Source organism: Capsella rubella, unplaced genomic scaffold (genome assembly GCF_000375325.1).
Source record: "Capsella rubella cultivar Monte Gargano unplaced genomic scaffold, Caprub1_0 scaffold_7, whole genome shotgun sequence".
NCBI classification, from domain to species: domain Eukaryota; kingdom Viridiplantae; phylum Streptophyta; class Magnoliopsida; order Brassicales; family Brassicaceae; genus Capsella; species Capsella rubella.
Genome location: NW_006238917.1, coordinates 9,754,708 through 9,780,714, shown reverse-complemented (window position 1 = coordinate 9,780,714; position 26,007 = coordinate 9,754,708). Strand labels below are relative to the sequence as shown.

At 36.4% G+C, this 26,007-nt stretch overlaps 8 protein-coding genes across 9 annotated transcripts in view; 5 read left to right on the top strand and 3 right to left on the bottom strand.

Annotated features, from left to right (window-relative positions):
* The window catches only part of LOC17877680 (bidirectional sugar transporter SWEET17), a 7,678-nt gene extending 2,157 nt beyond the window's left edge, over positions 1 to 5,521 (bottom strand). Inside the window, exons 1-5 of the mRNA XM_006285377.2 lie at positions 5,418 to 5,521; positions 5,283 to 5,319; positions 4,952 to 5,162; positions 4,403 to 4,567; positions 3,518 to 3,637 (exon numbers count right to left, since the gene is read on the bottom strand). Of these exons, the coding sequence (XP_006285439.2) occupies positions 3,518 to 3,637; positions 4,403 to 4,567; positions 4,952 to 5,162; positions 5,283 to 5,319; positions 5,418 to 5,451 (567 nt within the window). The 5' untranslated portion in view covers positions 5,452 to 5,521. The remainder of the gene's footprint in view (positions 1 to 3,517; positions 3,638 to 4,402; positions 4,568 to 4,951; positions 5,163 to 5,282; positions 5,320 to 5,417) is intronic.
* Positions 5,522 to 7,608: 2,087 nt separating this feature from the next.
* On the top strand, positions 7,609 to 9,252 carry LOC17880686 (dynein light chain 1, cytoplasmic). The gene is made up of 3 exons (XM_006284704.2): positions 7,609 to 7,897; positions 8,288 to 8,393; positions 8,930 to 9,252. Exons 1-3 carry the CDS (start codon positions 7,715 to 7,717, stop codon positions 9,010 to 9,012), a joined length of 372 nt encoding a protein of 123 aa, XP_006284766.1. The 5' UTR covers positions 7,609 to 7,714; the 3' UTR covers positions 9,013 to 9,252.
* A 194-nt stretch (positions 9,253 to 9,446) lies between these two features.
* On the top strand, positions 9,447 to 11,701 carry LOC17878979 (probable acylpyruvase FAHD1, mitochondrial). Its single transcript, XM_006284432.2, has 7 exons — positions 9,447 to 9,635; positions 9,852 to 10,017; positions 10,152 to 10,204; positions 10,537 to 10,599; positions 11,029 to 11,079; positions 11,178 to 11,295; positions 11,376 to 11,701. The coding sequence occupies exons 1-7, from the start codon at positions 9,528 to 9,530 to the stop codon at positions 11,486 to 11,488; spliced, it is 672 nt and encodes a 223-aa protein (XP_006284494.1). The 5' UTR covers positions 9,447 to 9,527; the 3' UTR covers positions 11,489 to 11,701.
* A 502-nt stretch (positions 11,702 to 12,203) lies between these two features.
* On the top strand, positions 12,204 to 13,765 carry LOC17879017 (DNA-directed RNA polymerases IV and V subunit 4). The gene is made up of 8 exons (XM_023779124.1): positions 12,204 to 12,328; positions 12,416 to 12,475; positions 12,587 to 12,718; positions 12,813 to 12,924; positions 13,010 to 13,087; positions 13,193 to 13,226; positions 13,304 to 13,372; positions 13,467 to 13,765. The coding sequence occupies exons 1-8, from the start codon at positions 12,277 to 12,279 to the stop codon at positions 13,539 to 13,541; spliced, it is 612 nt and encodes a 203-aa protein (XP_023634892.1). The 5' UTR covers positions 12,204 to 12,276; the 3' UTR covers positions 13,542 to 13,765.
* Positions 13,766 to 14,198: 433 nt separating this feature from the next.
* Positions 14,199 to 16,415, top strand: LOC17880005 (DNA-directed RNA polymerases IV and V subunit 4). Of its 2 annotated transcripts, XM_023779753.1 has the most exons (4): positions 14,992 to 15,328; positions 15,416 to 15,475; positions 15,581 to 15,712; positions 16,116 to 16,415. In XM_023779753.1, exons 1-4 carry the CDS (start codon positions 15,289 to 15,291, stop codon positions 16,235 to 16,237), a joined length of 354 nt encoding a protein of 117 aa, XP_023635521.1. In that variant the 5' UTR covers positions 14,992 to 15,288; the 3' UTR covers positions 16,238 to 16,415. The 2 variants fall into 2 exon arrangements, 1 of the variants encoding a protein (XP_023635521.1); XR_002833092.1 differs by lacking the exon at positions 16,116 to 16,415 and having other exon boundaries at positions 14,199 to 15,328; positions 15,581 to 15,941.
* A 1,258-nt stretch (positions 16,416 to 17,673) lies between these two features.
* Positions 17,674 to 19,734, bottom strand: LOC17878729 (epoxide hydrolase A). The gene is made up of 3 exons (XM_023779720.1): positions 19,183 to 19,734; positions 18,629 to 18,858; positions 17,674 to 18,119 (listed from the first exon to the last, which is right to left on the bottom strand). Exons 1-3 carry the CDS (start codon positions 19,693 to 19,695, stop codon positions 17,873 to 17,875), a joined length of 990 nt encoding a protein of 329 aa, XP_023635488.1. The 5' UTR covers positions 19,696 to 19,734; the 3' UTR covers positions 17,674 to 17,872.
* On the bottom strand, positions 19,727 to 21,591 carry LOC111829727 (epoxide hydrolase A). Its single transcript, XM_023779719.1, has 3 exons — positions 20,813 to 21,591; positions 20,240 to 20,481; positions 19,727 to 20,157 (listed from the first exon to the last, which is right to left on the bottom strand). The coding sequence occupies exons 1-3, from the start codon at positions 21,458 to 21,460 to the stop codon at positions 19,908 to 19,910; spliced, it is 1,140 nt and encodes a 379-aa protein (XP_023635487.1). The 5' UTR covers positions 21,461 to 21,591; the 3' UTR covers positions 19,727 to 19,907.
* Positions 21,592 to 23,264: 1,673 nt separating this feature from the next.
* On the top strand, positions 23,265 to 25,618 carry LOC17879244 (uncharacterized protein At4g15970). The gene is made up of 3 exons (XM_023779074.1): positions 23,265 to 23,607; positions 24,213 to 24,587; positions 25,008 to 25,618. Exons 1-3 carry the CDS (start codon positions 23,428 to 23,430, stop codon positions 25,512 to 25,514), a joined length of 1,062 nt encoding a protein of 353 aa, XP_023634842.1. The 5' UTR covers positions 23,265 to 23,427; the 3' UTR covers positions 25,515 to 25,618.
* The last annotated feature ends 389 nt before the right edge of the window (positions 25,619 to 26,007 follow it).

Genomic DNA, 26,007 nt, shown 5'->3' with positions numbered 1-26,007 from the left:
CTGATCAGTTCCTTGTGATTCAGGACCGCGCTTCGCGGACGATGATTGGAGCTGGTAAACGAGACAATGGAACCTACCGTTTTTGCAGAATGGAGTCGGTAGCGTTAGTCACAACAAAGGAGATGAAGGCTTATGAGTTGTGGCATAATAGGCTTGGACATCCATCTGCGAGAGTAGTTGGTTCACTTCCGCAAGTGTCTGTTTCTGTTGATTCTGATTCTTTCAATAAAGCGTGTGATGTATGTTTCCGCGCTAAGCAAACAAGATCGTGTTTTCCTACTAGTGATAATAAAACAACATCCGTTTTTGAGCTTATTCATTGCGATCTTTGGGGTCCGTATCGAACTCCGTCTTCTTCTGGTGCTCGTTATTTTCTAACGGTCGTTGATGATTTCTCCCGTAGTGTATGGATTACTCTTCAACATGACAAAACTGAGACATCATCTAATCTAAAAAATCTGATTGCAATGGCCGAGAGACAATTTTCGAAGAAAGTTAAACGCATCAGAAGTGATAATGGGACTGAGTTCACATGTTTGGGAGCATTCTTTCGCAGTCAGGGAATTATTCATGAGACATCTTGTGTAGCAACACCACAACAGAACGCCCGTGTTGAGAGAAAGCATCGACATATTCTCAACGTAGCTCGCGCTTTACGTTTTCAGTCGCATTTGCCTATAACCTTCTGGGGAGAATGTATTCTCACAGCTGGATATTTGATCAACCGTACTCCGAATTCAGTGATTAATGGGGTCACGCCATATGAGAAGTTACATGGTACTGCTCCAAGTTTTGATCATTTAAAGGTGTTTGGGAGTCTTTGTTATGCGTACAATCAAACGCATAATGGAGATAAATTTGAGTCTCGGAGTCGTAAGTGCATTTTTGTGGGATATCCATACGGGAAGAAGGCATGGCGACTCTATGATCTTGATACAAATGTTTTCTTTGTATCCAGGGATGTTCGATTTTGTGAAACAGAGTTTCCTTATGATGATGCTGCAATTGATCGTGGTTCAGTCGATCCCAACAGAGAAGAAGGAGAGGCGTTATGGGCTCCTTTCTCCTCTAGCCCAGCTGAAGATGTTGATATACGGCCTTTATCCTCTCCTACTTCTTCTCTCGGCCCAACACAGATAGAAAGCCCATTACCATCGTCCTCCTCTGCTCTCGATCCAGTGCTCGACGATCCTCTTCCGTCTCCCTCACCTTCGATTACTCGAATTGCTACACCATCTACATCACCGGTTTCTGCTCCGGTGGTCTCACCTGTCACCTCTCCCTCTTCGTCAGATGCTGAGGACGAAAACGACCAACTACCAGAGGCGGTTCCTCTTCGCCGTGGTAATCGACCTCGACAGCCACCAATCAAATTCCGTGACTATCAAACTAATACAGCTCAGATAAGGATGTTGGGTACGTCAAAATCTTTGTATCCAATTCAAAATTATGTGAGTTGTGCACGTTTTTCATCCACTCATCGTGCGTATTTGGTGGCCATTACGGATGTCTTTGAGCCAAAGACATATAATCAAGCAGTTAAGAGCAAAGTTTGGACAACTGCTATGGATTCTGAGGTTCGTGCTTTGGAGGAAAATCAGACATGGACGCTTGAGGATCTTCCTCCTGGCAAGAAAGCAATAGGCTCGAAATGGGTTTACAAAGTAAAACACAATGCAGATGGGACTGTTGAACGCTACAAAGCGCGTTTGGTAGCTCTTGGTAATAAACAAATCGAAGGAGTTGATTATGGAGACACGTTTGCACCGGTAGCTCGGATGCAAACTGTGCGTATGTTTCTTGAAGTTGCTTTGGGTAACGCTTGGCCAGTCCATCAGATGGATGTCCACAATGCGTTCCTACACGGGGATCTCTCAGAGGAGGTCTACATGAAGCCTCCCCCAGGTTATTTTACTAATGGTGAAAAGCTGGTTTGTCGACTTCGGAAGTCTCTCTATGGTCTTAAACAAGCACCTCGTTGTTGGTTTGAAAAGTTGACAACTGCTCTTCGTGACTATGGCTTTCTTCAGTCTCTTTCGGATTACTCCCTATTTGTTTTTGACAAAGGAGGGATACACATTAACATATTGATCTATGTTGACGATATGATTTTGTCTAGTAACTCGACTGAGGCGCTTTCTGGTTTCAAAAGCTATTTGGCGTCGTGTTTTAAAATGAAAGATTTAGGCGCTCTTAAGTATTTTTTGGGCATCGAAGTCTCGAGAAGTTCACAAGGTTTCTATTTAAGTCAGCGGAAATATGCTCTTGAAATAGTTGCTGATGCTGGATTGCTAGGTTGTAAACCAGACGCCTTTCCTCTAGAACAGCACAACAAGCTTGCGTTGTCTACTTCTTCTCTCTTACCCGAACCGGAGCAGTATCGTCGTCTGCTAGGTCGTCTACTATACTTAGCTGCTACACGGCCGGATCTCACTTTCAGTGTTCAGTTTCTCGCTCAATTTATGAAAGAACCACGCGAGGATCACTGGGAAGCTGCGCTTCGTGTTGTTCGCTACATAAAGGGAAATCCAGGCCAAGGTATTTTGTTGAGCGCTAAGAGAGATTTTCAGATTACAGGCTGGTGTGACTCTGATTATTCGACTTGTCCCCTCACAAGAAGGTCAGTCTCTGGTTATTTTGTTCAAGTGGGCACATCACCAATATCATGGAAGACGAAGAAACAGAAAACGGTTAGTATGTCCTCTGCTGAAGCTGAATATCGTGCTATGGCTTTTATCACAAAGGAACTCATTTGGCTAAAGAGAGTTCTGTCTGATCTTGGTGAAACTCACTCTCAACCAATGCGTCTCTATTGTGATAGCAAGTCTGCAATTCACATTGCCACGAACCCGGTCTTTCATGAACGTACGAAGCATATCGAGAATGACTGTCACTTTGTACGTGATGAGATCAAGTCTGGTAATCTTCATCTACTTCATGTTCAAAGCAACTCTCAACTAGCGGATATTTTCACAAAGCCACTTGGTCGTCATAGCTTTGAAGATTTTTGCTCCAAACTGGGCATTTTGAATCTCCATGCTCCAGTTTGAGGGGGGGTATTGGGATATTATTTATCATAGTAAATCATATCCCACAATTATCGTACATAAACTTATTTGTTACCTATTCTGCAATGTAAATTATCTGCATATCTTTACTCTTTAGACTAGGTCATCAAGTTCTTGTAATATATAAGTATGTAATGGCCTCTCAATAAAATACACAGAACACATTCATTCTCTGTCTGTTTATCACCACCAAAAAAAAATCATTTGTTTCATGTTGGAGGCTTGGAGGCTTGGAGTCCACATTTTCTTTTTTTTTTTAACAAAAAAACACATTCAAGAAAACGAGAATATATTTTTATGTATAGCTTTGTTCTGTTTTCTGTATGTGTCCCAAGCCAAAGACTATATATGAGATAGTATTGACTCAGCATGAGAGTGTACCGTGTACGTAGGAGTAGAAGTAGAACCATAGTAAACAAAACAGTAAAAAAAAAAAAAGATATACTTACGAGTAAGAAAACGTCGTGTTGGAGTGAAGCATAGACAGCCCAAATCGCGCCGTTTAAGAAGAGGAAAAACGACAACCAAAACGGCATGTATTTCACGCTCTTTGTCGTCACTACTGTTTTCTGTAAAATGTAATTAACAACAAAACACTATTAATTAGTTTATATTATATGGGTTATTTATTATAAAACGTATCCTAATTGAATATCTGTCCCCCAAAAAAATATGAAAACGAAATGATACGCATGTCTTTATCTAAGGTTTGTAAATATCAATGGACCCATATGAAGTCGTGGTTTGCATTATTGTGACATTAATTATATATATTCAAATTTTAGATGTGTGGAGAAATCTAATGACGTACAAGTTTATATAATTGATATGTGACTCTGATTTTCTTTTTTTAAAGACGTGCTTAAAAATGACATATGGGTGTGTGGTTGTTGGTTTATTATATATGATGATTCTTGCATGTATGAAAAAAAAATAAACTTTATAAACTATATGAACAACTACCACATAAAAAAAATTAACCCTGATCATGATGATGCCTTATTCCTAGAAAAAATATAGTATAAAAACTACTATAGACGATATTCTAAATTCCACTAACTACATGACAAATTTAAATTATAATCATTATGTTTTAATACAAAAAAAAAAATTAGTCTTTAGACCAGGTGGGTCGCTTTTAATTATGGACGGCTATAAGCTTTTTTATTTATTTGGATTTTACTTTACGAAAAAAAACCTAATTTATGCAATTTTCAGAAAGGACCAAGTATATATGAACAATGATGTCTATATTTTTAAAACGTGGGTTATATAAAATACCTAAATGCAAATAAAATTGAGAGATAGGTGAAAATTATAAAGAATGAACTTACCATAGCAGAAAGAGGAGAACCATACATTATAATGTTTAGACCAGCAGAGATGAAACCTATCGATTGAGAACGCATCTTCTCATCTTCAAACGCACTTCTCGTTGCCACAATCGCTACGATCGGGAAAAACACGTTCAACATCCCTACCACTATAATTGTGTTCAGCTGTAAAAAAGAAGAGAAACAAATATAACACATCAGCTAAAACACTTTTGTATACCTTAACCAAGAACTATAACATAAATAAAGTTCAATTATAGGAACCAAACATTTTGTAAAAAATGTTGAAACATTACTTTACAAGTCATCCTGGACTCCAAATATATATATCTTATAACAAGTGGATCATGATATTTTAATCAACTTGACTTTATGGAGAGATAAAACAATGAATTTAAAATGCGACAAATAAATCTGATAATCAGATCCAAATCTGAATTAAAATGCAGATTTTAACAAGCTATCATATAAGAAACACTAGAGATCATTCATATATATATAAAGAACCTAAAAATGAAAATGAAAATGGAAATAAAATAAAGTAAAAACCTTGAGATGTCGAGGGGCATAAAAGAGAAAAAGAGAAACGTAGATGGTTTCAACAAGAGCACCAAAGCCATTGACGGTGGAAACAAGATACTCTCCGGGAGTAACGATGCCGTAATACGTCCATAGAGACGATCCTAGCAACGTGCAAATGTAAGGCAAGCTTTTGTACTCCTCCGTTGATCTCCTCTTCACTATTTTCCAAAACGTCTCCCTGATATGATTTTGACCGATCGATAATATAAAAAAAAAACTATAGACTACATATATAATTCAATTTTGTTACTTGTTACAAAAAACAAAAACGAAAGAGTTGAAAGGAGAGTGAGCTTACACTGGTGAGAGGAAGACAAGAACGGAGATTACATTTCCTGCGTCGTTCAAACACAAGATTATAAGAGGTTACCAACACACATACATGTTACGATCGTGAAAGATGTAAGAAGACGTGCAAAGAAAGGTGTTTTACCTATGACTCCGATATAGAAACTTGGCTCTGCCATTTTTGGAGAAAGAGTTTCTGATAGAGAGAGATGGGGAAGAGGAGCTGAGGAGGAGGCTACTTAATTAGATGAAACGTGACTTTTGGTTTTTATAGTTTTTTTTTTTTTTGGCATTTGTATTGTTCACACTATGATGTAACCAAAGTATGCAACTGTGTAAATTGGTGTGAATGGTTACTATTGGATGAATGACAAGAAAACAAAATGTAATGAGTTGGGTACTTTTAGAATAAATTATATGAATGAAATAAAATAGATACTGGACTTTTTCTTTTCTTCCTATATAATCAAATTGTACCATTTTAGTGGAATAAAAATATAATATAAAAAATTATATAATAAACATATAATCTGCAATTAACTTGTAAGACGGAGCAAATAAATACGCATAAAATAATTTTACTAAAGTATCTCAATTTTAGTAAACCGAATTACGGATAAGTTTTTAATCATTAATAAAAAAATTGGGCAAATTGTAGAAACTATAGTATTTTAAAGCTTTTTGGCCAAATCTGTAAAAAATCTGTTGAAGTAGCAAAGTAAGCAACCATTGTATTTAAGTATAATAAGGTTAAACGACGTATATAAAATCCGAATGTTTTTTACTTAAGCAAACTATAATTAAATGAACAGAAGACACTTTAGTTAATTAAATTAACACATGTGCCATGTGGTGGCAATTGGCTAAAGGCAACAACGCCTACATATAGTTCTATTCTATACTAATCTTTTTAATTCAGACTGAACAACTCTTTTTTTACTTTCTAAGAGTCAGTCAAAGTTTCTCAAATAAATTGTTAAAGAAATCAGAATCAAAGTGAAAGCAATGGTCCTTGAGATATTCAACTTGGTCGCTACTCGCTAGTAAACTTCAACCACAACACTATGTGAAGTTGATGTCACTTTTAAGACTTAACAACAATATGTTCTTGTCTTTTCTTGAATCCAAATCTCTTGAATTACGATAAATAATGCAGTATATTTATAATTATGGAATACGGACCGATGAAAAACAAATTAGTGAAATCACGGTCGTGAGGAGTGAGGACCCCTAGGTTTGTGGCTAGGCCATTTTGTTCAACCCCACTTTCTTCATCACGAATTATGATTCATAAACATCTTACCTTACTAAAAATGCATGCAAAACAAAAATAACACAAGATAAAAAACAAATGATTTAACTTATTTACCTTTTTACAAGGTTGTCGCTCAATAAAGTTTATTGAATGTCCATAATAGTGTGTATATATATATATATATATATATATATATATATATATATAAATCCATAAAAATGCTTTTATTATTAATTTATAGTTACATATTTTTGAAATTTTTTAGTTAGATAAATAATTTTGAAGTACTATTTACTTACCATTCAATTCATTTAAAGAATCTCTATAAAATATAATGTACCCCTAAGGGAATGTACTATAATTATCATAAAATATATTTTCTTACAGCTCACTAATTTAATTAAAATAAAAATAAAAATTGAGTTATACAAAGCATAAAGATAAAAGAGACGAAGACCTTAAATTTAACGTTACGTGCCAAATAGTCAAAAAAACTATTACAACACGAAAAACGTAAGAAAACTGGACACGAGAAAAAGATAATTATGCCGTTACAATGCATTGGAAAAGATGCAACCAAATGACCAACGCACATGTATTAACAGTTTGTAACTCCTTTTACATTTATTAAACTAGATTCATACTAGTGAAATTTTTTAATTAAAATATTTCTTTATAGCTTATATATTTTGAGGTTTCTATTTGGCTTGATACTGTATATATTTATTTGTTGCTTGTAGATATATATTTTGTGACCTTACGTTTTAAAAAAATTCTACATGAAATTTTAAACCTCTTGCGTAGTTTCACTTATTTGTGAAGTTAATTAATCTTATATTATGTCACTTATTGGTGATGTGATATTGTTTAGATTTTGTGTTTTGCTAAAACAAAGTTAATTTTTCAGAAACTTGTATAAATTCTTATAAGATGAAAAATATTGACACTGCATGGTTTTGGGCCCTTAAGATTTAAATATCGAAGTTCACAGACATATTTGGGCCTTTGGACCCAAGTAATTCGAAAACGATCTCATATTAATGAGTTCAATATATGCAGACATCAGTACGACTCCGACACGAAAAATCTATACCAAGTACTGACTACTAGTGTGACTAGCCTCCGTGCTTTACTCTCTTCTTCAGCAAATCTGATTTCAAATAAGTTCACCGACGAAATTGAAAAAAATGAGTGACGGGAGAAGGAAGAAGAGCGTGAACGGAGGTGCACCGGCGCAAACTATCTCCGATGATCGGAGATCTAGTCTTCCGGAGGTTGAAGCTTCTCCACCGGTGGGGAAACGAGCTGTTATCAAGAGTGCTGATATGAAAGAGGATATGCAGAAGGAAGCTATCGATATCGCCATCTTCGTATGTCTTCTCTTACATTTTGCTGTTGTACATTCTTCGGATTTAGGGGTTTCTTATCTTGATCTTGAGTTTTAGGGTATGAGTGATGGTGATTGTGCCCTGGGATTTTTTTTTGGTTTTTCGAATTACTCACTGATTTATCTCTAATCTCTAGAGCTCGATTTGAATCTTGTTGGTCTCAATCTCAACTCTAGAAATCTGATTTTGTTATTGTGTACGGAACTAGATTCGATCCCTTGTAAGTTGTAACTATGGTAATGTTCTTATAGGAGATGGAACTATTTCCCTGATTAATCGATTGGTTCAACTTAGAGTATCTTTTGGAGTGATTTAAGTGTCCTTTGCTATAAAAGGATTTACATTTTCAGAAACTGGGACTTGCTTTTGTAGGCATTTGAGAAGTACAGTGTGGAGAAGGATATAGCTGAGAATATAAAGAAGGAGTTTGACAAGAAACATGGTGCTACTTGGCATTGCATTGTTGGTCGCAACTTCGGTTAGTTCCCCTCCTTATTTTACTTAAGTTGTCATTAAGGTGGCATTGCTTGAACAAAAAGGCTCAGTTAGTAGGGGGTAGTGATCTCTTAGTAGCTAAATCTGGTTCTGAGCCTCGTTGGATCATTTGGTTTTCTTACTGTTAATCCATCTTTGATTCTCGTCTGGTTAATAGCGAGTAAGATCAATGGTTTGGTTGTTTCTCTATCCTAACTAACTAGACATAATTTGGAACGGTTGTTTTTCTTGCGCTGGAAAGGTTTTTGTGCTCTTAGTATTAAAGAAAGTTTGGGTTAGGTTTGGTCCCAACTCCCAAGGATGTGGTACCACCCCCTTTAGCTGCTTAGCCTCCCCACTTAGCCCCACAGTTAGTGGATTTCAGCTTTTCTTTACTTAGCTTAGCAAAAGTATTCATGTGCATAAGACTATATATCAACAATCAACTGATATATCTTACTGGCTTCTATTATTTTTCTGTAGAATCTGATTGCCATTCTCGTTTGATACTTATTCGACGATATTTCTCTATTCCTGCAGGTTCTTATGTAACGCACGAGACGAACCATTTCGTTTACTTCTACCTCGACCAGAAAGCTGTCCTTCTCTTCAAGTCAGGATAAGAATTTGAAAACCAAGAAAACTCATTGTGATGAACAGTCAGCATTATCATCAATCATCATGTTGTAGTTAGTATCTTTCTTTGTATGTATGTGTTACTTCTAAGGCTTTAACCAACCAAATTTGGAGAATAAACCCTATAAAAGTCTTTCAGTACATGTCATGCATCTTCAAATGTAAATTTGATTTCACCAGATTTAAAAACTCAGCGTTGATATATCTAAATTTTCCGGTTTGTGTTGCCTTTTGTTTTCTTTAGTTAGTCAAACTTAACTTGAAGATCGCAATAACCTCTGTTAATCAAATGAAAAACTTATAAATAACAAAATTTGGTGTTTTCAAAGTTTAGGGGTCTCATATGTGAAAATACAGAAGTTTTGGTTTGGAATAGTAAATTCCGGTTTAGAAGTAGACTCTGACTCGATGACGAAATTACAGTAATTTCATTATTCCACGATTCTGACCAAAGGAGAAGGAAGAAGAAGAGAAAGAGAAGTGTAATTGAACCGATCGGAAAATGGCGACGTCGATGATACAGAGGTTGTTTAAGCAAGGCACTAAGATCGTCTGCGTCGGCCGTAACTACGCCGCTCACGCCAAAGAACTAGGCAACGCCGTCCCCAAGGTTCTTCAATCCTCATTTTTGAATTGATGATGAGATTCTCATCTTAAATTCAATTGTTACTGAGTTTTTGCTATTCAATATCATTGATCCAAGATCTCGAAAGCTTTACCATGTTGTTTTCCTGAGAAACTATAAATCTGAGAGAGAGATATAAAAAAAAAAAATTGTGGTTTCGTTTTTTTTTTGTTAACAATCTGATTTGAAATTGGGAAATAGGAACCAGTTATATTCTTGAAGCCAACATCATCGTACTTGGAAAATGGAGGAACAATTGAGATACCACATCCTCTGGATTCACTTCACCATGAAGTGGAACTTGCCTTAGTAATTGGGCAGAAGGCTAGAGATGTACCTGAATCTATTGCTATGGATTACATTGGAGGTATTTTTTAGTGTAGTATGGTCCTGTTCGTTTGGCAGTCGCAGGTGCCTCGCGATTGCGTGCTTATTAGTGCTTTCTCTTATAATGTCATCATTTCTTATTACATTTCATTGTTTTTATTGTCTTTTTTGAAGGATATGCGGTTGCTCTTGATATGACTGCTCGGGAACTCCAAGCTTCCGCTAAGGTAGGATAATTGGGGGTTTACACGTATACAATGTTTCTTTGTGTCCTTCTTCCGTTGCATTTACCAATCCTTTATACGAGTCTAGGTTAACCGCGCACATGTGGTCGAAACGTAGTTGATAGAACTCATTCTTTGTTGAAAAGTCTTATGTAAAGCTTTATGGATTGAGAATTTCGTATTTGGTATCCTGACTTGGGATTTTCAGATTGTTTTCAACCAAGCATTTGATATAAATGACATCATCAAAGTGTGGTTTTGCATGAAGAGTAATCTGTTTATCAATTTAGTTTTGTGCTAAATCATAAATCGTGTTTACATTCTCTTTTTTTCAGGCATCTGGTCTCCCATGGACGCTTGCTAAAGGACAAGATACATTCACACCTATCAGCTCGGTTGTAAGTATTGATCTCAAACCTAGATGCTAGTTTCAACACACCATATAGTTTATATGAAAAATGCGACTTTTGTCCTGTTTGATGAACACACTTATTCTGTTTGTCTGATTGCAATGTGATCAGATTGTAGCATATGCTGTTAGGGTATGAGAACTAATTGTTTGCTTTGTCATATTACGCCTTTATGTGATTTATATGTAGTTGAGAGTAGAAAAGTCTCATTGCAGGAGGTGATGCTGTCATAGCCAACTTGATATGAGGATTATATGTCCTGTCCTGCTGAGAATAAAAACTCTTTTTTGATTTCTAGCTTAAGTTTCCTTTTATCATTTTGTTTTTTGACATGAGGATCATATGTCCTATCCTGCTAAGGGTTCAAACTCTTTTCGATCTTCCAATTTAAATTTTGTTTCTTCTGTCACTTTTCAGCTCCCAAAGGCGCTGGTGCATGATCCCGATAATCTAGAACTTTGGCTTAAGGTTTGTCCTTCGCCCACTCTCTTGTTCTGCTGTTACTGAAAATTTTATTTCCCCACTTAAGAATCTGCAGGGCCTAAACTGAATTTAATATTTGACAGGTTGATGGTGAAATAAGACAGAAGGGTTTGACAAGAGATATGATATTCAAGGTCCCGTACCTCATCAGCTACATAAGTTCTATAATGACCCTTTACGAAGGAGATGTCATCTTGACAGGTACTGGCATATATAACTTTTATGTTTTCCCATCTCAAATAATTTGGAACTTGTATAAAAACAATCCCTTCAAATTATAGGCACACCACAAGGCGTTGGACCTGTAAAGATAGGTCAGAAGATTACTGCCGGGATCACCGGTCTATCTGAGGTTCAATTCGATGTCGAAAGGCGTGTAAAGCCCTTGAGCTAAGTGGTTATATTTTCTTTCATACAAAATGTCAATCTTATAAAAGCATCTCTAATTTTAATCAATTACTGTGTTTCCTTACACTAAAGAAGGGAGAATATAACGCTCTAGTCAAACTTGTACCTCTTTCATTTGTAATTTCTAATAACAAAGCTTGTTTAGATGGGAATCATTTGGAAAGTTGTGATATGATTAGAATCGGCGAGATTTGATGTATAGTCGTCTACAACTTTTCCATTCATCCTGATAATATAATCTATACAAGTGAGATTAGAGTTTTTTGAAATTCAAGGAGAGTTAAATGATAAAGAAAAAAAAGATTGAATAGCTAAGGGCAGAAGGATACAAGAGAAGTTTGAACCAACTGAGTTCACACATCATAAGATGCAGCTTAAAAGAGTTGGTAGACACAGCAGAGAATCAAGTCCGCATACAATGCGAATAACCCACAAATCCTGCTACATATTTTGGTGGTTGGCTTAGATCAAGAAAGCATATTTTATCTCCTCAAAGAAATTGGGGACCAAGTTGACAGTTCGAAGAATGATCTTTGGGGATGTTCCCATAGCTTAGTCAAACTTTTGATTATAATAAAACTCGTGGGCTCAAGTCGTGGGCTATTAAGAAATCTAATAATGATGATAGATAAGCGTAAGAAGCCCAATCGATCACAACACTTTTGGTAACGTTTTGATGCTTTCTCACTTCCCCACTGCTATAGACCACTGTAGTTTGTAAAGTTTGCATTTTTATCTCTCTGCTTTGATCTCAATCGTTCTCGTAACAGAAAAATGTCAGAGAAAGGAGGCAAAGGGCTCAAATCCTCTCTCAAATCTAAAGATGGTTTGTGTATTTCCCCACTTTGTTTCTTTGTTGTTTAACATCATTTTCCTCGAGATTCTTTGCTAAGTTCTAGGGTTTTTGGTGCAGGAGGGAAGGATGGGAACTCAGCAAAGTCCAAGAAGGGTAGAAAAATCCACTTTGATCAAGGTTTTAACATTTTCTCTTCTTCTCTTCGTTTGATTTCGAATTCAAAGTCTCAAGCTTTTTCTAGTTCTGATTTGATAAAAATGTCATCTTTTTTTCTTATGAATGTGGCAGGGACTCCGGAACCTAATTACAAGATTCTCAACGGTTCTGATCAACCATTTCAGAGTTTTGCTCCTAAACCTGCCAAAGGAGAGAAAGCTCCCAAGTCTAGCAAAAGCTCTCTGCACTCGTTTGACCTCAAAGGTTTGTAAAAATCTTCCCATCTATCTGTGAGGGTCTTAGTTCGTTCTGGTTCTGTGATTTCACCTATTTGCTATGTGATGATTGGACTTTGTAGATCTTCCTGAGAATGCTGAATGCATGATGGACTGTGAAGCTTTTCAGATATTAGATGGAATTAAGGGACATTTGGTTGGGTTATCTGAAGACCCTTCTATTAAAATTCCTGTGTTAGTAAATCTCTAAACACAACATTTCGTCATGCTGGAAAAGTCTCTGGTTCTCTTCTAACGTTGTAGTTTCTTTATCATCCAGATCTTATGACAGAGCATTAGCTTATGTGGAGAGTTGTGTTCACTACTCAAACCCTCAATCTGTCAGACAAGTTCTTGAGTATCCTTTTAGCTGTGCTTAGGCTCTGGAAGCTAGTTTATTTATCATTCTGTGTAGTTTTAATTGTGTGTTGTTTTCAAACTTAGCGACTATGAATGATGTTAGGCCTTTGAAAACCCATGGTATCTCTGATGGCGAGGTAACAAGCTCTACTGAGGCAATATGAGTCCATTACTCTACAAGGCTTTCTTTTTAATGCTGAGTTGTTATGTGCAGATGTGTGTGATTGCAAATGCCTCCCCAGAAACTGTAGATGAAGTTCTTGCCTTTATTCCATCGCTGAAGGTGAGGCTTTTAGTACTACTAGAGTCTGATGTCTGATGTGTGTGTTATTATTCTTTGAGATCTGAATTGGATTTGGGAATTTTATCCAATGCAGACTAAAAAGGATGTGATCAGTCAACCCCTGGAAGATGCATTGGTGGAGCTATCCAAGCTGAAGAAATCGGAATGAAGAGGAGACTGCTGTAATGAATGGTTCAATGCTAGGAGTAGTTTGCAGCTTAACTTAATATCTATGTGTATTTGCGTCTTTGCCTTACCTCAACGTTAACGTACCTGCGCAATGACAACTTTTGTCTAGTTTTGGTCATTGCACTTTTTAATCTCTATTAATCGGCTGTATCTCTCGTTGACAATATCATTTCGCACGCTTCCGAAGTCATTAGCTCCCTTGAATGCATGATGGCCTAGTAACTAGTAAGGTTATAAACATATGATCCAAGTTTATGACTTTGTTATGAGCTTTTTACCACTATGAATCCCTGTACCGCCATAAACCTGTTTCGATGAAATGCCTAACAAAAGACTGTAACTTGGACCAACTTGATTTCTGGTTACAAGCATCATGATCGAGCCTGATACGTGCATTCATTTTATGATACGCTCAGCCTTGCGGCTGTTATGGTCACCAACCTCACGACTTCAATTCGAATGTTCTCATTGGTAGCTCTCTTCTTGACTTGTACACCGCTAGGTCTTATATATGGGTGATGCGTTACGAGTAGGAATGAGAATTTCTTGACATGCCTGGCTTGGAAATGTGGTAGAGAGAAATGCTCTAGAGCTTTTACAACGGATGCTTCCCATTTCATTATTCATACATATCATCAAAAATTTAGATTGTCAATGAAATTACCATATCAAATTTACATTTAAAATGAAATTACCATATCAAATATATACACATGTACAGGGATAGAGAGAATTATCAATTATCATAGCAAAGTGTTTTTAACAATCTCACAGCAAAAAGAAAAAGAAAAAAACACTTCCCCAATCATCATCCATCAAAAATGGCGTCTCTGTGCCTCTCTCTCCACCAAACCCTAAAACCCGTGGCTAGACCACTATTGAGCCACTCCTTCCCAAGATCCGCCACCGTCTCCGTCCGCCACTCAACCAGACGCGCAACCGTCTCCGCCTCATACACCCCAACGCCGGCAACAGAGCGCGTGATATCAATCGCTTCCTACGCGCTGCCTTTCTTCAACTCGCTGCAGTATGGGCGGTTCCTGTTTGCTCAGTACCCTCGACTTGGATTACTCTTCCAGCCCATTTTCCCAATCCTCAATCTCTACAGATCGGTGCCGTACGCGAGTTTCGTAGCCTTCTTCGGGCTCTACCTTGGCGTGGTGAGGAACACGAGTTTCACCAGGTACGTCAGATTCAACGCGATGCAGGCCGTGACGCTGGATGTGCTCCTGGCGGTTCCGGTGCTGCTGACCCGGATACTGGATCCGGGTCAAGGAGGCGGGTTTGGAATGAAAGCTATGATGTGGGGGCACACGGGGGTGTTCGTCTTCAGCTTTATGTGCTTTATCTATGGAGTCCTCAGCTGCTTAGTCGGCAAAACTCCTTATATTCCCTTTGTCGCCGATGCTGCCGGCAGACAACTCTAAATTTTTGTTTCAGTCTGTTCGTTGTTTTCCATTTAGAATCGGTTGTTTGTGTTTCTTCTTGTAGACTATACAGTAGAGAGAAGAAGACCAATCCAATCTTATATTGTTGAGTAATGTTGTTGTTGTTGTTAATTTTTGACACAAAGAAAGAAAGTCTAATTTCTGATAATGATTGTTGATCGATCATAACACTTTTGGTAGTGTTTTGTTGCTTTCTCACCACTGCTGTGGAGTGTAGTTTGTAAAGTTTGCATTTTTTTATCTCTCTGCTTTGATCTCAATCGTTCTCGTAGCAGAAGAATGTCAGAGAAAGGAGGCAAAGGGCTCAAATCCAAAGATGGTTTGTGTATTCCCTCACTCTGTTTCTTTGTTGTTAATATGAGTTTCCTCGGAATTCGTTGCTAAGTTCTAGTGTTTTTTGGTGCAGGAGACAAGGATGGGAACTCAACAAAGTCCAACAAGGGTAGAAAAATCCACTTTGATCAAGGTTCTAACCTTTTTTCTTCTTCTCTTCATTTGGTTTCGAATTCAAAGTCTCAAGCTTTTTCTAGTTTTGATTTTGATAAAAATGTGATTTTTATGAATGTGCCAGGGACTCCGGAACCTAATTACAAGATTCTCAACGGTTCTGATCAACCATTTCTGAGTTCTGCTCCTAAACCTGCCAAAGGAGAGAAAGCTCCCAAGTCTAGCAAAAGCACTCCGCACTCATTTGACCTCAAAGGTTTGTAAAAATCTTCCCATCTTTGCTTGTGAGGGTCTTGGTTCGTTCTGGTACAGTTTTGGTCATTGGCACTTTTTAATCTTCATTAATCGTCTGTATCTGTCGATGACACGCATCCTAAGACATGAGCTTCCTTCACTTGGTGTGGAAATCTCATGAATCTGTAACTTGAATGCAAGCTGCCTAGTAAACTAGTAAGGTTATTAACATATGATCCAAGTTTATGACTTTGTTATGAGCTTTTTACCACTATGAATCCTCTGTTTCGCAAAGAAATTCCTTAACAAAGACTGTCACTTGGACCACCTTGAAACGTGGTGTCAGTCCCAGTGAGTTCACTTTGTCTAGCGTGGTGGTAAAAGCTATCTTCTTATTTTTCTTCTTGTTATAATTTTGTGATAAGCTGCCCAGCCTTGCGGCTGCTATGGTCACCAACTTCACGGCTTCAATTTGAAATCTCACATTGGTAGCTCTCTTCTTGACTTGTACATCGCTATGGTCTTATGGATGATGCGTTACGAGTAGGAATGCGAAATTCTTGAATCCGCTGGCCATGCTAGGAAATGTGGTACACACAAGGCTTTATATAGAGCTTTTTCAACGGATGCTTCCCATTTCATTATTCATATACAGTATATATAATTAGGCGTATACAACAAGTAATAATATGATCATTCAATAAATGCAATATTTATCTTTTTGATCATCAAATCAAATCTCTGCTAAGTTCAAAATATCAAAGAAATTTTTACATTTTAAATGAATTTGCAATGTCATATGTCATGCCCCAAAATTTTCACCATAATTCAGTAATTTCACAATTACATCAACTACGAACACGTGTACTTCTGAATTTTTGGTAGGCTTCCAATTTTTTCTCTCTAAATATTGGAAATTAATAAACTCTCCATAAATTAGAATCTTCCAATTCCTTTACTATACACCTTAACGGAATTGAGTATTTTACATTTCTAACGAGATTACGATATGTATACATATACATGTACCGGAATAGAGAACTATCCTAGCAAAGTGTTTTTCACAATCTCACAGCAAAAAGAAAAGACAATGTCGCTATCACGTTTTGCTATACTTTGCATAATCTTCGTTTCCCTCTTTGGTCTGCATGAATGTAAGTATATCTAATATCTATAACTACAGTTTTTGATTTTGCTCATAACTCATTACCATATGTCTCTAATTTACTATATTATTTTCTAGGTAGAAACGTGAACGAGACTTTGGAAGATAACAACAAGATAAACCTAAACAACATAACGTGTTCTAGAGGACTATGCAGCGATTTACACTATTGTTATTGCTGTATCAGAGATCCCAGCAACTGTTACGTAAGTAGAAGCGATTGTTTTAGTGAATGCACCAATATTTACGGCCCGCCAAGAAACATGACCCGCGGAAATACAAACGCAGCAGCAAGCAAAGAATTAGGGCTACCCATTTTGTCTAGTTTTCTTTTGGCAATTTCTTGTTTTGCTTTTTAGGATTGTTATTTAGACATCTTTTAAGGTTTTCAACATTTTTGGGTTTTTAATCGCACCACTTAAGATTGTGGTTCAAGAGAGTTTTGTTATATCATTATGATAATGGTATTTGCTTCTTTTTTTTTTGTTTTTTTTTGCTTTTCCAATGATAATTATCTTATGAAATTATTGCGGTATTTGATGTTAGTTTGTACTTTAAAAAGTATGAAAGTATGTTGTACATCTTTGAACTGATTTGATCTGTAATTTTACTTAAAATAATAAGAAAAAACAGGTAAACATCTGATGAAATTAACTCAATTCCTTTATATTTATTAAATTGAAGAATTATCTATTAATATGAGAAATTAATTCAATTCATTCACACTTTTCTAAACTAAAAATTTACATATTAAAATGAGAAATTAATTCAATTTTTTTCTAAGTCAAATGACATTACAAAACAGAAAAATAACCATATGACAAAATGCAATATGTAGCAATAAAATAAAATAAAATATCAAACATCTTAGGACATCAGAAAACATATACCGATCGCTCCTAGCAATTGAAGAAGGAGACCAGTATCGCTCCTTAATAAAATATGTATTAAAATCTTATATCACGTATTAAGGTATTTTCTTTTGCAATTTCCTCCATATACAGTTCAAGTTTGTGTCTAAAAATTTACAAAATAGTCGTGGATGTGTTTGCTTATCTCGTCAGGTCTTTCCTCATGGAGAAAATGACCAACGCCTTCAATTACCACAACTTCGTCCAACAACGGGACGTGGCTCTTAAATCGGCCATCGTGGATGTACTTCTTCGTGCCAGGAATGTGATAGGTCAAATCTTGGTCGCCGATTATGAACTTAACCGGAACTTTCACTTGAGCTTTTGATAGTGACCCCATCAGCTCCCATGTTCTGTAATGAGCAAAGGAAAGAAAATTGTGACACTAATAAACAAGAAACTAGAGATCTTGATCTGAGTTTTATGTAAGAAATTATGATTACACGGATGCAAAATACGAATCGAAGTTCAGAGTCACCAACTTATATAAACACACAATTACAGAGAGACCACTTGATGATGCTGACATTTATAAGAAAGGTTAACAATCACAATAAATGGATAACTTACTTCTGAATAATACAAAACAGTTCAGTGCTGATTTAGGTAGTGACAGAGATTGAGGTATATCATTCGAAGATATGGTAATTCTCAGACATTTCAGGATGACTTCCTTATACATAAAGACTTAAGACTCCCACTTAAAGGGGCAGGGCCAATGAACTAAGAATAACACTACCTCAAGAGTCAAGATACTGCTCAAAGATATATAATGCAAGTGCATCTGTGTGCTGAATGAACTCAAACAAGTAATAAAGGCATTGGATACACAAGCGATACAAGAGTTGCACAGAGAATATACCTGTCCATATTTCGGTAGTAGTTTACAGGTCCAGTGAAGCCATTCTTCTCGTACTTGGACACGTAATAGTTGACATCATATTCAGTTAGCCAAGAGGGAAGTGAAATAGGATCATCATAGCTTTTACCTTTCGGTAAGAGAATAGGGCCAGGGTTACGATATGTTAAGAACTCTAAGAGAGATCGTTCCACGCCAACTTTAGCGAATTCCGCTTCTATTTCCCCACATTCCTACAACATATAAACCCATTCTTCCAGTTAGAGACAGCTACGCGGAAATGAAAGAATACAGAACATCTTACCATAAAAAATCCTCAGTCATACCTCAAAACAGTCCTAATTTATATCCATTTCACCTACACTACCGATTACACAAAAGAATCTTAATGAAAACTTCCAATAGTTCATCATAACTCTCTTACTGGTAAGCTCATGTTTCAATCTCTTCTACTATTGTGTTCTACTAACAAGATATGTAGTTTAACAACAAATTCCAAACACATTTCAAAATGTTGAACCAAAGATTCAATTAAAATCAAGTTCAAGAACATGAACCTGAAATCTGCAGATGTAGTAGTCATCTCCATAGAAAGATCTAAACATTGAGATTGGTTTCCTCTTAGGATTCCAAGGATCAAACACCACACTCATGTTAACCAGAGCTTTAACCCTATCAGGTCGAAGAAGACAGAAATGCCAAGCGATAATTGCGCCCCAATCGTGTCCCACCACGAACACCTTCTCCTGATCTCCGACCACGGCGTCGATCAACCCAATCAGATCTCCGACTACGTGGAGACTCGTGTACGCGTCCACTCTCTCTGGCGCGTCGGTGTCACCATAACCCCGTAAGTCCGGAGCTATAGTCCGGTAACCTAACGACGAGAGTGCCACCATTTGATGCCGCCACGTGTACCAGAGTTCTGGAAATCCGTGGAGGAAAAGTATCACCGGAGGACGGATAATTCCGTCGAAAGCATCGCTTCCGACGACGGAAGGAATTTTCTCGGCGACGTGCATAGTAATTACATTGACCTTCACAAATCTATGATCAAACGTATGATCCATTCGTAGTGAATAAGATGATGATGAAAAAGAAATGATCCAAATCCCACCCAAATTTGGGGAAAATGTTCATATAAACCGGTCTGATCAAACTTGACCAATATTAAACCCGGTTTAGTATGGTTTATCCGATTTTTCCGGTAGACGAATGTTTAAATTTGTATTATTTGAATCGTTTATATAACGATTTTATTGGTTCGATACTTAGTTTGATTTTAAAGGAACTTTTGAAAGAAGCTGTGAATGTGTTGATTGATCACGTCAGGATCTTCTTCATGGAGGAAATGACCCAAACCTTTGAGCACGACGGTTTCGTCTAGCAACGGTACATCTCTCTTGAAACCACCACCGTTAATGTATTCTTTAGCTCCCGGAAAATTGTACGTTAAATCATGATCTCCAACTATGAACTTCACCGGTACATTGATCTTAGCACCGGTCCATGGTGCGGTCAGCTCCCAATTTCTGTTTTTTAAAAGACGAACCGATTGGTTTAAAAGTGAAAATTCTGTGACTAAGTACTATTGAACCGGACTGATTAACGTACCGGTCAATGTTGCGGTAGTAGTTAATGGGTCCGGTGAAGCCTTTCTTGTCGTACTTGGTGACGTAATAGTCGAGGTCTTCTTGTGTTAGCCATGGCGGTAACGCACACGCAGCGTTTTCTGAGCGTTCGAAACATTTGTCTTTAGGGAGATGGAGCGGTCCAGGCGTTTTGTAGGTGAGGAACTCTTTCAACACTTTCTCTGTTCCCAAGTTCTTGAACTCTGCTTCTATATCTCCAGGTTTCTTTATTACAAAAATAATCACTCATTAGTCATAACTCATAACTAGTACTCTATTTTGCTAAAGATGTATACATAGTTATAACTTATAGGTATTATATGGTAAAGCAATCAAATCCACATGTCATCATTTAGGAAGTTGCACAAATGCAACTTGGTTGAAGAGAAAGTTACAAAACTCAAAATAAACTTTTATGGGGTCTTTAGATATTTTGTATAAATTATTTCATCGAATTAACTCTAACTTTAATCTAATTGTAACTAAAAAACTTAATGACTTTTGGTTTGGTTTAATTTTCTTCGGTTTGCAAGATTAGGGCAACAAAGTAATAAACCTGAAATCTGCAGATGTAATAATCATCACCGAAGACATATCTCAACGTCGGAACCGGAACACGATCACGGTTCCTCGGAGAGAAGAGTACGCTCATGTTAACTAGAGCCTTCACTTTCTCCGGTCGATACTGACACAACTGCCACGCAAGCATCGCTCCCCAGTCATGACCAACCACGAAAACCGCCTTGTCACCGTCGGTCACGGCGTGAATTAGTGCAACCAAGTCTCCGACCACGTTAAAGTAAGTGTAACCCTCCACTTTCTCCGGCGCGTCTGTGTCTCCGTACCCTCTAAGATCCGGCGCGATGGTACGGTATCCCAAGGAAGAAAGTGCAGCCATCTGGTGTCGCCACGTGTACCAAAGCTCCGGGAATCCGTGAATGAAGAGAATGATCGGGTCTTCTCCTGCTCCGGATCCGGGTCCGGATGCGGGTTTCTCCGCCACGTGCATGTTTATGCCGTTTACCTTGAGGGTTTTGTGTTCCACGCCGTCGAGTTTGGACATCTTCTCTTGCGTGATTGTTTGAGTCTCGGGAAATGTGGAGAAATGGGTCATCGGATTTGGGATTTTCCCGAGAAAACGACGGAATCTGAGAGGAAGATGGGTTTGGAACCGTGAAAGTGAGAGATATCGACACAAGAACATGTGTGGTTTTGTGGTGTTTGGGATCAGACGACTTCGTATGGATAAATTAATCTCCGGTCGTTTAAAGTTTGAGAGAACAACGAAAATGGTCGAATCAAATGTGTATGTATTGTCACTATTCCATAAAACTAATTAATTTGAAGGAATACATTATAATGAAAGAAAGAAATCTGATGATGAGAGTAAAGCATACAAAAGTGTATTGACAGAATTGTTAGTTGATTTTTATGAGAATAAAGTTATAGATTACATTCTTTTATGTAGAGATATGGCATTGATATTCATAATTATTATAGTTTCGATTATTGGTTTCATAAAATCAATGAATTTTTTTTGTACAATGTACAACAAATTGACAAGTACATTAATATGATGTAAGACGATATACAATAATTCGACCAGTTAATTTATTTTTGTTACTTTATGAATTACGAATCAACATGTCCAGGCAATTCGAATCTTAAAATTAAAGTATTGGAAAGTATTTCTTGTTTTGTTTTCTGTGTTTCTTTTGAAAAGTAACCCCAAATTCTTAGAGTGGATACAATAATGTGTGGTCAAGAAGGATATGTATCAAAGTATACTAGCTGTACGTGTATTAATATATTGGTTACTTGATGGTTTGGTGAACCAATTAAACCACTAAAAGGACCAAACGTGAACCAAAGCCAAATAAAAAACGAACAATTCTTGGGTTCACCCCTAGGGGTGAACCTATCTCATTCACCCCCTCTAATCTAACCAATCAAAATTAGCCATGTCATATAATTAAATGAATTAAAATAATTTATTTTAGTAATTACAAACTTTAATTCTAACCACTATATTATTAACTTAAACTTAAATATAATTTAGTTTATTTATAAAATCTAAACCCTAAAGTACTAATTTATCAACCCAAATCAAAATATAATCTTGTTTAATTACAAAATCTAAACCCTAACCACTATATATATACTACAAGTCAAGAAGAGAAAGTTAATTAGCTAGGTACGATCTTAAACCAACATTATCAGCAAGATTTTAAAGGGTATCTTAAGGTAAGATTCCCTTTCACAATGTGTTTTTTTAAGGATATCTTGCCTTAAAATACTCCTTAAGATCTTGCTGATAATGATGTCCTAAACCAACGTGTGCATGGGAACAGCTTCACGCAAATTCACGCAGAAAACGGGGAAGCCGATTTGCAAATCGCAATGGGCCAACTAAACGTACATTCAACTATTCAAGGGTCGAGTCATGCATCCAAAGATTGGTGGTACGTTATGTACATGTTCCAATATCACTTAGACATTGACATTATGTCATTATGTGTTCCAAGGACATTAGAGGGTATCTTTACATCTAAGATACCTCAATAAGGATGGTAAAGCTCTTTAAAAAAAGGAAACATCCAAATAATTTAAACTATTGAAATTTTTCCTTCATTTTTTCTGTTACCAGACTCACCACCTCTATTGTTCTTAAAATTAATCTTTATTATAGAACAATAAACAAAAAAAATCCAAATAAGTTAAGCTACCAAAGTTTTTTCCCTTAATCACTATACTATTTAAAATTAATTTTTATTATATTTAATAGCACAGAGATTTATTTCCTTCTACAGGCTTTCTCAAAAATTGAACACCTGTTTCATTTTCCCATATTTTACCTTTCTTACATAATTATAAATATTTCTTTTTATTATGGTTTTTAATAGTCCTGTATTTTGTTCATACACATTATATATATATTGACTTTCAGATTCAACTCATGATCCATTCAAACTGTCAAAGGATTTAAAAAATTTGTTTCCCTATTTCCCCATATTCTATCTTTTCTTATATAGTTATACTTATCTATTTTGTTGAATCTAGTATTTTCCATATGTACTGTAGATGTAGTATACCTATAAATACATTTACTTGAGATTTTATTCAAGAGCCATTCAAAACGACTACGACTAGCTCCAAAAGCGACGGTGGAAGATGGGGCAAGTACCGTTACGACGGAGGGATCTAGTGATGGTCGGTGGTTGCTTGGCCGTTGCCGGATTCTTAAGTTTTGTGATCTACCAAATTAACATTGGTGTTTATCCACTAGGACCACTACAACAGTTCTTCCACCTCTCCGATGTCGTTAGTAATTCTATTTACCTATCCATGTATGTATGTGTTTATATATTTCGTTTTGTTATCTTATACGTAAGTTTCTATCGTAATTGTTTTCAGAAAATTTTCAATATCTCTTTTTTTTTTTTCAACTTCGGCTTTTCATGGAGATTTTGGAATTGAATTATTTTCAGATTTTCTTCCATATTTAGATTTATTACAAGAGTAAGAGTAAAAAGATTTTATTAATAAATTCTAATATATACTATATGATATGGTCTTAAATGTAATATGATGCACTTAAAATAATTTTGGAAAACTAGGAAGGATTACATATCACATGATTATTTTTTTTTAGATTTGAGTAGAAAAAATACAGTTGTCGATATCTCTAAAGGGAACAAATTATTTCTGTTTTTTTTTTCTTAACCATTAGCTTACAGATTTCAATTTTTATTTTATATTTATTTCCATAAATGATAAAATCTTTCTATTAACTTAAATCCCTTAGTTATATGTCTAATTTTTTTTAAAAATTAATAAGTCATTTGGCTAGTAGTGTTTTCCGTTTACAAGTGTACGAATAACTTAAATACGAACAAAGACAACGTATGCAAAACAATGATCTGTTCTTGAATATATTTTTAATTGTTGTTGGACAGCATCATCAAGAAGATGTGAAAGAATTGACCAAAATCCTGACAGAAGCAGCTACGGAAGATAAGACGGTGATCATAACCACCTTAAACCAGGCTTGGTCTCAGCCGAACTCGACGTTTGATTTGTTTCTCGACAGTTTTCGTGTCGGTAAAGGGACTCAGCCATTACTCCGACACCTTGTGGTGGCTTGTCTCGACGTGGATGCCTATTCTCGGTGCTTAAAGGTCCATCCCCGTCGCTGTTATTTCATGAAAACCGCCGGAGTTGATTTCGCTGGCGATAAGGTGTTCATGACCCCGGACTATCTCAAGATGATGTGGCGTCGTATAGAGTTTTTGGGTACTTTGTTAAAGCTCGGTTATAACTTTATCTTCACGGTACGTACCTATCTCTCTCCCTACTTGTACGTCATCGTTTACATTCTGTTGATTTTGATTTGCCAACATTTGCATTTTTATTGTTTAGTGTGACAATATTTAGAAGATATGGGCTTTGAATCAGATGAGCGGGATTATTAGTGTACGTAAACCCATGTATGATATAGACTCATTGTTGTTTAGTAGTTGATAAATTCATCTTTTGGTTAGGGGAGTAAGGTTCAAATATTTGGGCTATGATTTTAATATTGGTTGGTCACTGGTAACGTTAAATGACAATAATAAATACATGCCTCTTCTCTAGGCCCTAGGAATTAGTCGAAAAATTCTGCTAAGTAAAAACGAATTAGTTGGTAGATATGAAGACGAATTTGATGTTTATATTACACTCTTTTACTAACATATGGTTAATGTGTGTAGGACATAGATATAATGTGGTTTCGAGATCCATTTCTTCGTTTATCTAAAGATGTAGATTTCCAAATCGCGTGTGACCGTTTTAATGGAGATCATAACGACATCCGCAACAATGTCAATGGTGGTTTCACTTTTGTTCAAGCCAATCCACGAACCATAAATTTCTACAACTATTGGTACATGTCGAGGCTGCGGTTTCCGGATAAACACGACCAAGACGTGTTCAATATAATCAAAAGCAGTTGGTACACTGCAAAAATTGGACTTAAAATGAGTTTCTTGGACACGAAATACTTTGGAGGGTTTTGTGAGCCAAGTAAGGACTTGGATAATGTTTGTACAATGCATGCCAATTGTTGTGTGGGACTAGAGAATAAAATTAAAGATTTGAGACAAGTGCTGGAGGATTGGGAGAATTATTTGTCCGTGGCGAAGACAAGGGATGGTCAAAATTTGTCATGGCGATACCCAGAGAATTGCATGAAGAAGAGTACATGGGGGAAAATATAAATGAAAAACTATAGATATATTATGTTATTTATCAAAAACTCTTATCATTGTAAATTATATTTTTGTAACCATGAATAACAAAAGAGTCTCTCGTTTTGATGGTACTTTTATAAATAGGTGGACTTCGTGAAAAAGTAGAGAAAGACCAATACATATCTACCATTTTGTGAGGGAGAGATGAGCTTCTACTCTATTTCTAATCACTCTATATTTTTATAATGTTGTTCACATATAGGTGAATAAAAATGCTTCATTTTTTGTGATTCACAATTTTCTATAACTGTAAACTAATAATATTTGATTTGTTTTTAAGTTTATAATGATCATAAAAGTTTCATTACAAAAATATTATCAATTGTTTTCCTCTATAACATGGATTGGATTAGTTATAAATGGAATGATTACAGAATTATGATCCTTGGACCTCGTTTTGCTCCATTTCTGATCCCTCTACGAATTCTCTTTGGAGAGAGTGTATTTTGTGCTCATATCT

Excerpts from the sequence above, each read along its gene's own strand:
- LOC17879017 (XM_023779124.1), top strand. The coding sequence starts at position 12,277 with ATGTCAGAGAAAGGAGGCAAAGGGCTCAAATCCTCTCTCAAATCTAAA. Across the intron at positions 13,227-13,303 it reads ATGGTATCTCTGATGGCGAG|ATGTGTGTGATTGCAAATGC; the intron begins GTAACAAGCTCT and ends TGTTATGTGCAG. Across the intron at positions 13,373-13,466 it reads CCTTTATTCCATCGCTGAAG|ACTAAAAAGGATGTGATCAG; the intron begins GTGAGGCTTTTA and ends TATCCAATGCAG.
- LOC111829727 (XM_023779719.1), bottom strand. The coding sequence starts at position 21,460 with ATGTTCTTGTGTCGATATCTCTCACTTTCACGGTTCCAAACCCATCTT. Across the intron at positions 20,482-20,812 it reads ATTACATCTGCAGATTTCAG|AAACCTGGAGATATAGAAGC; the intron begins GTTTATTACTTT and ends TTTGTAATAAAG. Across the intron at positions 20,158-20,239 it reads TACTACCGCAACATTGACCG|AAATTGGGAGCTGACCGCAC; the intron begins GTACGTTAATCA and ends TTTAAAAAACAG.
- LOC17880686 (XM_006284704.2), top strand. The coding sequence starts at position 7,715 with ATGAGTGACGGGAGAAGGAAGAAGAGCGTGAACGGAGGTGCACCGGCG. Across the intron at positions 7,898-8,287 it reads CTATCGATATCGCCATCTTC|GCATTTGAGAAGTACAGTGT; the intron begins GTATGTCTTCTC and ends TTGCTTTTGTAG. Across the intron at positions 8,394-8,929 it reads CATTGTTGGTCGCAACTTCG|GTTCTTATGTAACGCACGAG; the intron begins GTTAGTTCCCCT and ends CTATTCCTGCAG.
- LOC17880005 (XM_023779753.1), top strand. The coding sequence starts at position 15,289 with ATGTCAGAGAAAGGAGGCAAAGGGCTCAAATCCAAAGATG. Across the intron at positions 15,329-15,415 it reads AGGGCTCAAATCCAAAGATG|GAGACAAGGATGGGAACTCA; the intron begins GTTTGTGTATTC and ends TTTTTGGTGCAG. Across the intron at positions 15,713-16,115 it reads GCACTCATTTGACCTCAAAG|CTGCCCAGCCTTGCGGCTGC; the intron begins GTTTGTAAAAAT and ends TTTTGTGATAAG.
- LOC17878729 (XM_023779720.1), bottom strand. The coding sequence starts at position 19,695 with ATGGATCATACGTTTGATCATAGATTTGTGAAGGTCAATGTAATTACT. Across the intron at positions 18,859-19,182 it reads ACTACATCTGCAGATTTCAG|GAATGTGGGGAAATAGAAGC; the intron begins GTTCATGTTCTT and ends TATATGTTGTAG. Across the intron at positions 18,120-18,628 it reads TACTACCGAAATATGGACAG|AACATGGGAGCTGATGGGGT; the intron begins GTATATTCTCTG and ends TGCTCATTACAG.
- LOC17879244 (XM_023779074.1), top strand. The coding sequence starts at position 23,428 with ATGGGGCAAGTACCGTTACGACGGAGGGATCTAGTGATGGTCGGTGGT. Across the intron at positions 23,608-24,212 it reads CTATTTACCTATCCATGTAT|CATCATCAAGAAGATGTGAA; the intron begins GTATGTGTTTAT and ends GTTGTTGGACAG. Across the intron at positions 24,588-25,007 it reads GTTATAACTTTATCTTCACG|GACATAGATATAATGTGGTT; the intron begins GTACGTACCTAT and ends TAATGTGTGTAG.
- LOC17878979 (XM_006284432.2), top strand. The coding sequence starts at position 9,528 with ATGGCGACGTCGATGATACAGAGGTTGTTTAAGCAAGGCACTAAGATC. Across the intron at positions 10,018-10,151 it reads TGCTATGGATTACATTGGAG|GATATGCGGTTGCTCTTGAT; the intron begins GTATTTTTTAGT and ends TCTTTTTTGAAG. Across the intron at positions 11,080-11,177 it reads ATCTAGAACTTTGGCTTAAG|GTTGATGGTGAAATAAGACA; the intron begins GTTTGTCCTTCG and ends AATATTTGACAG.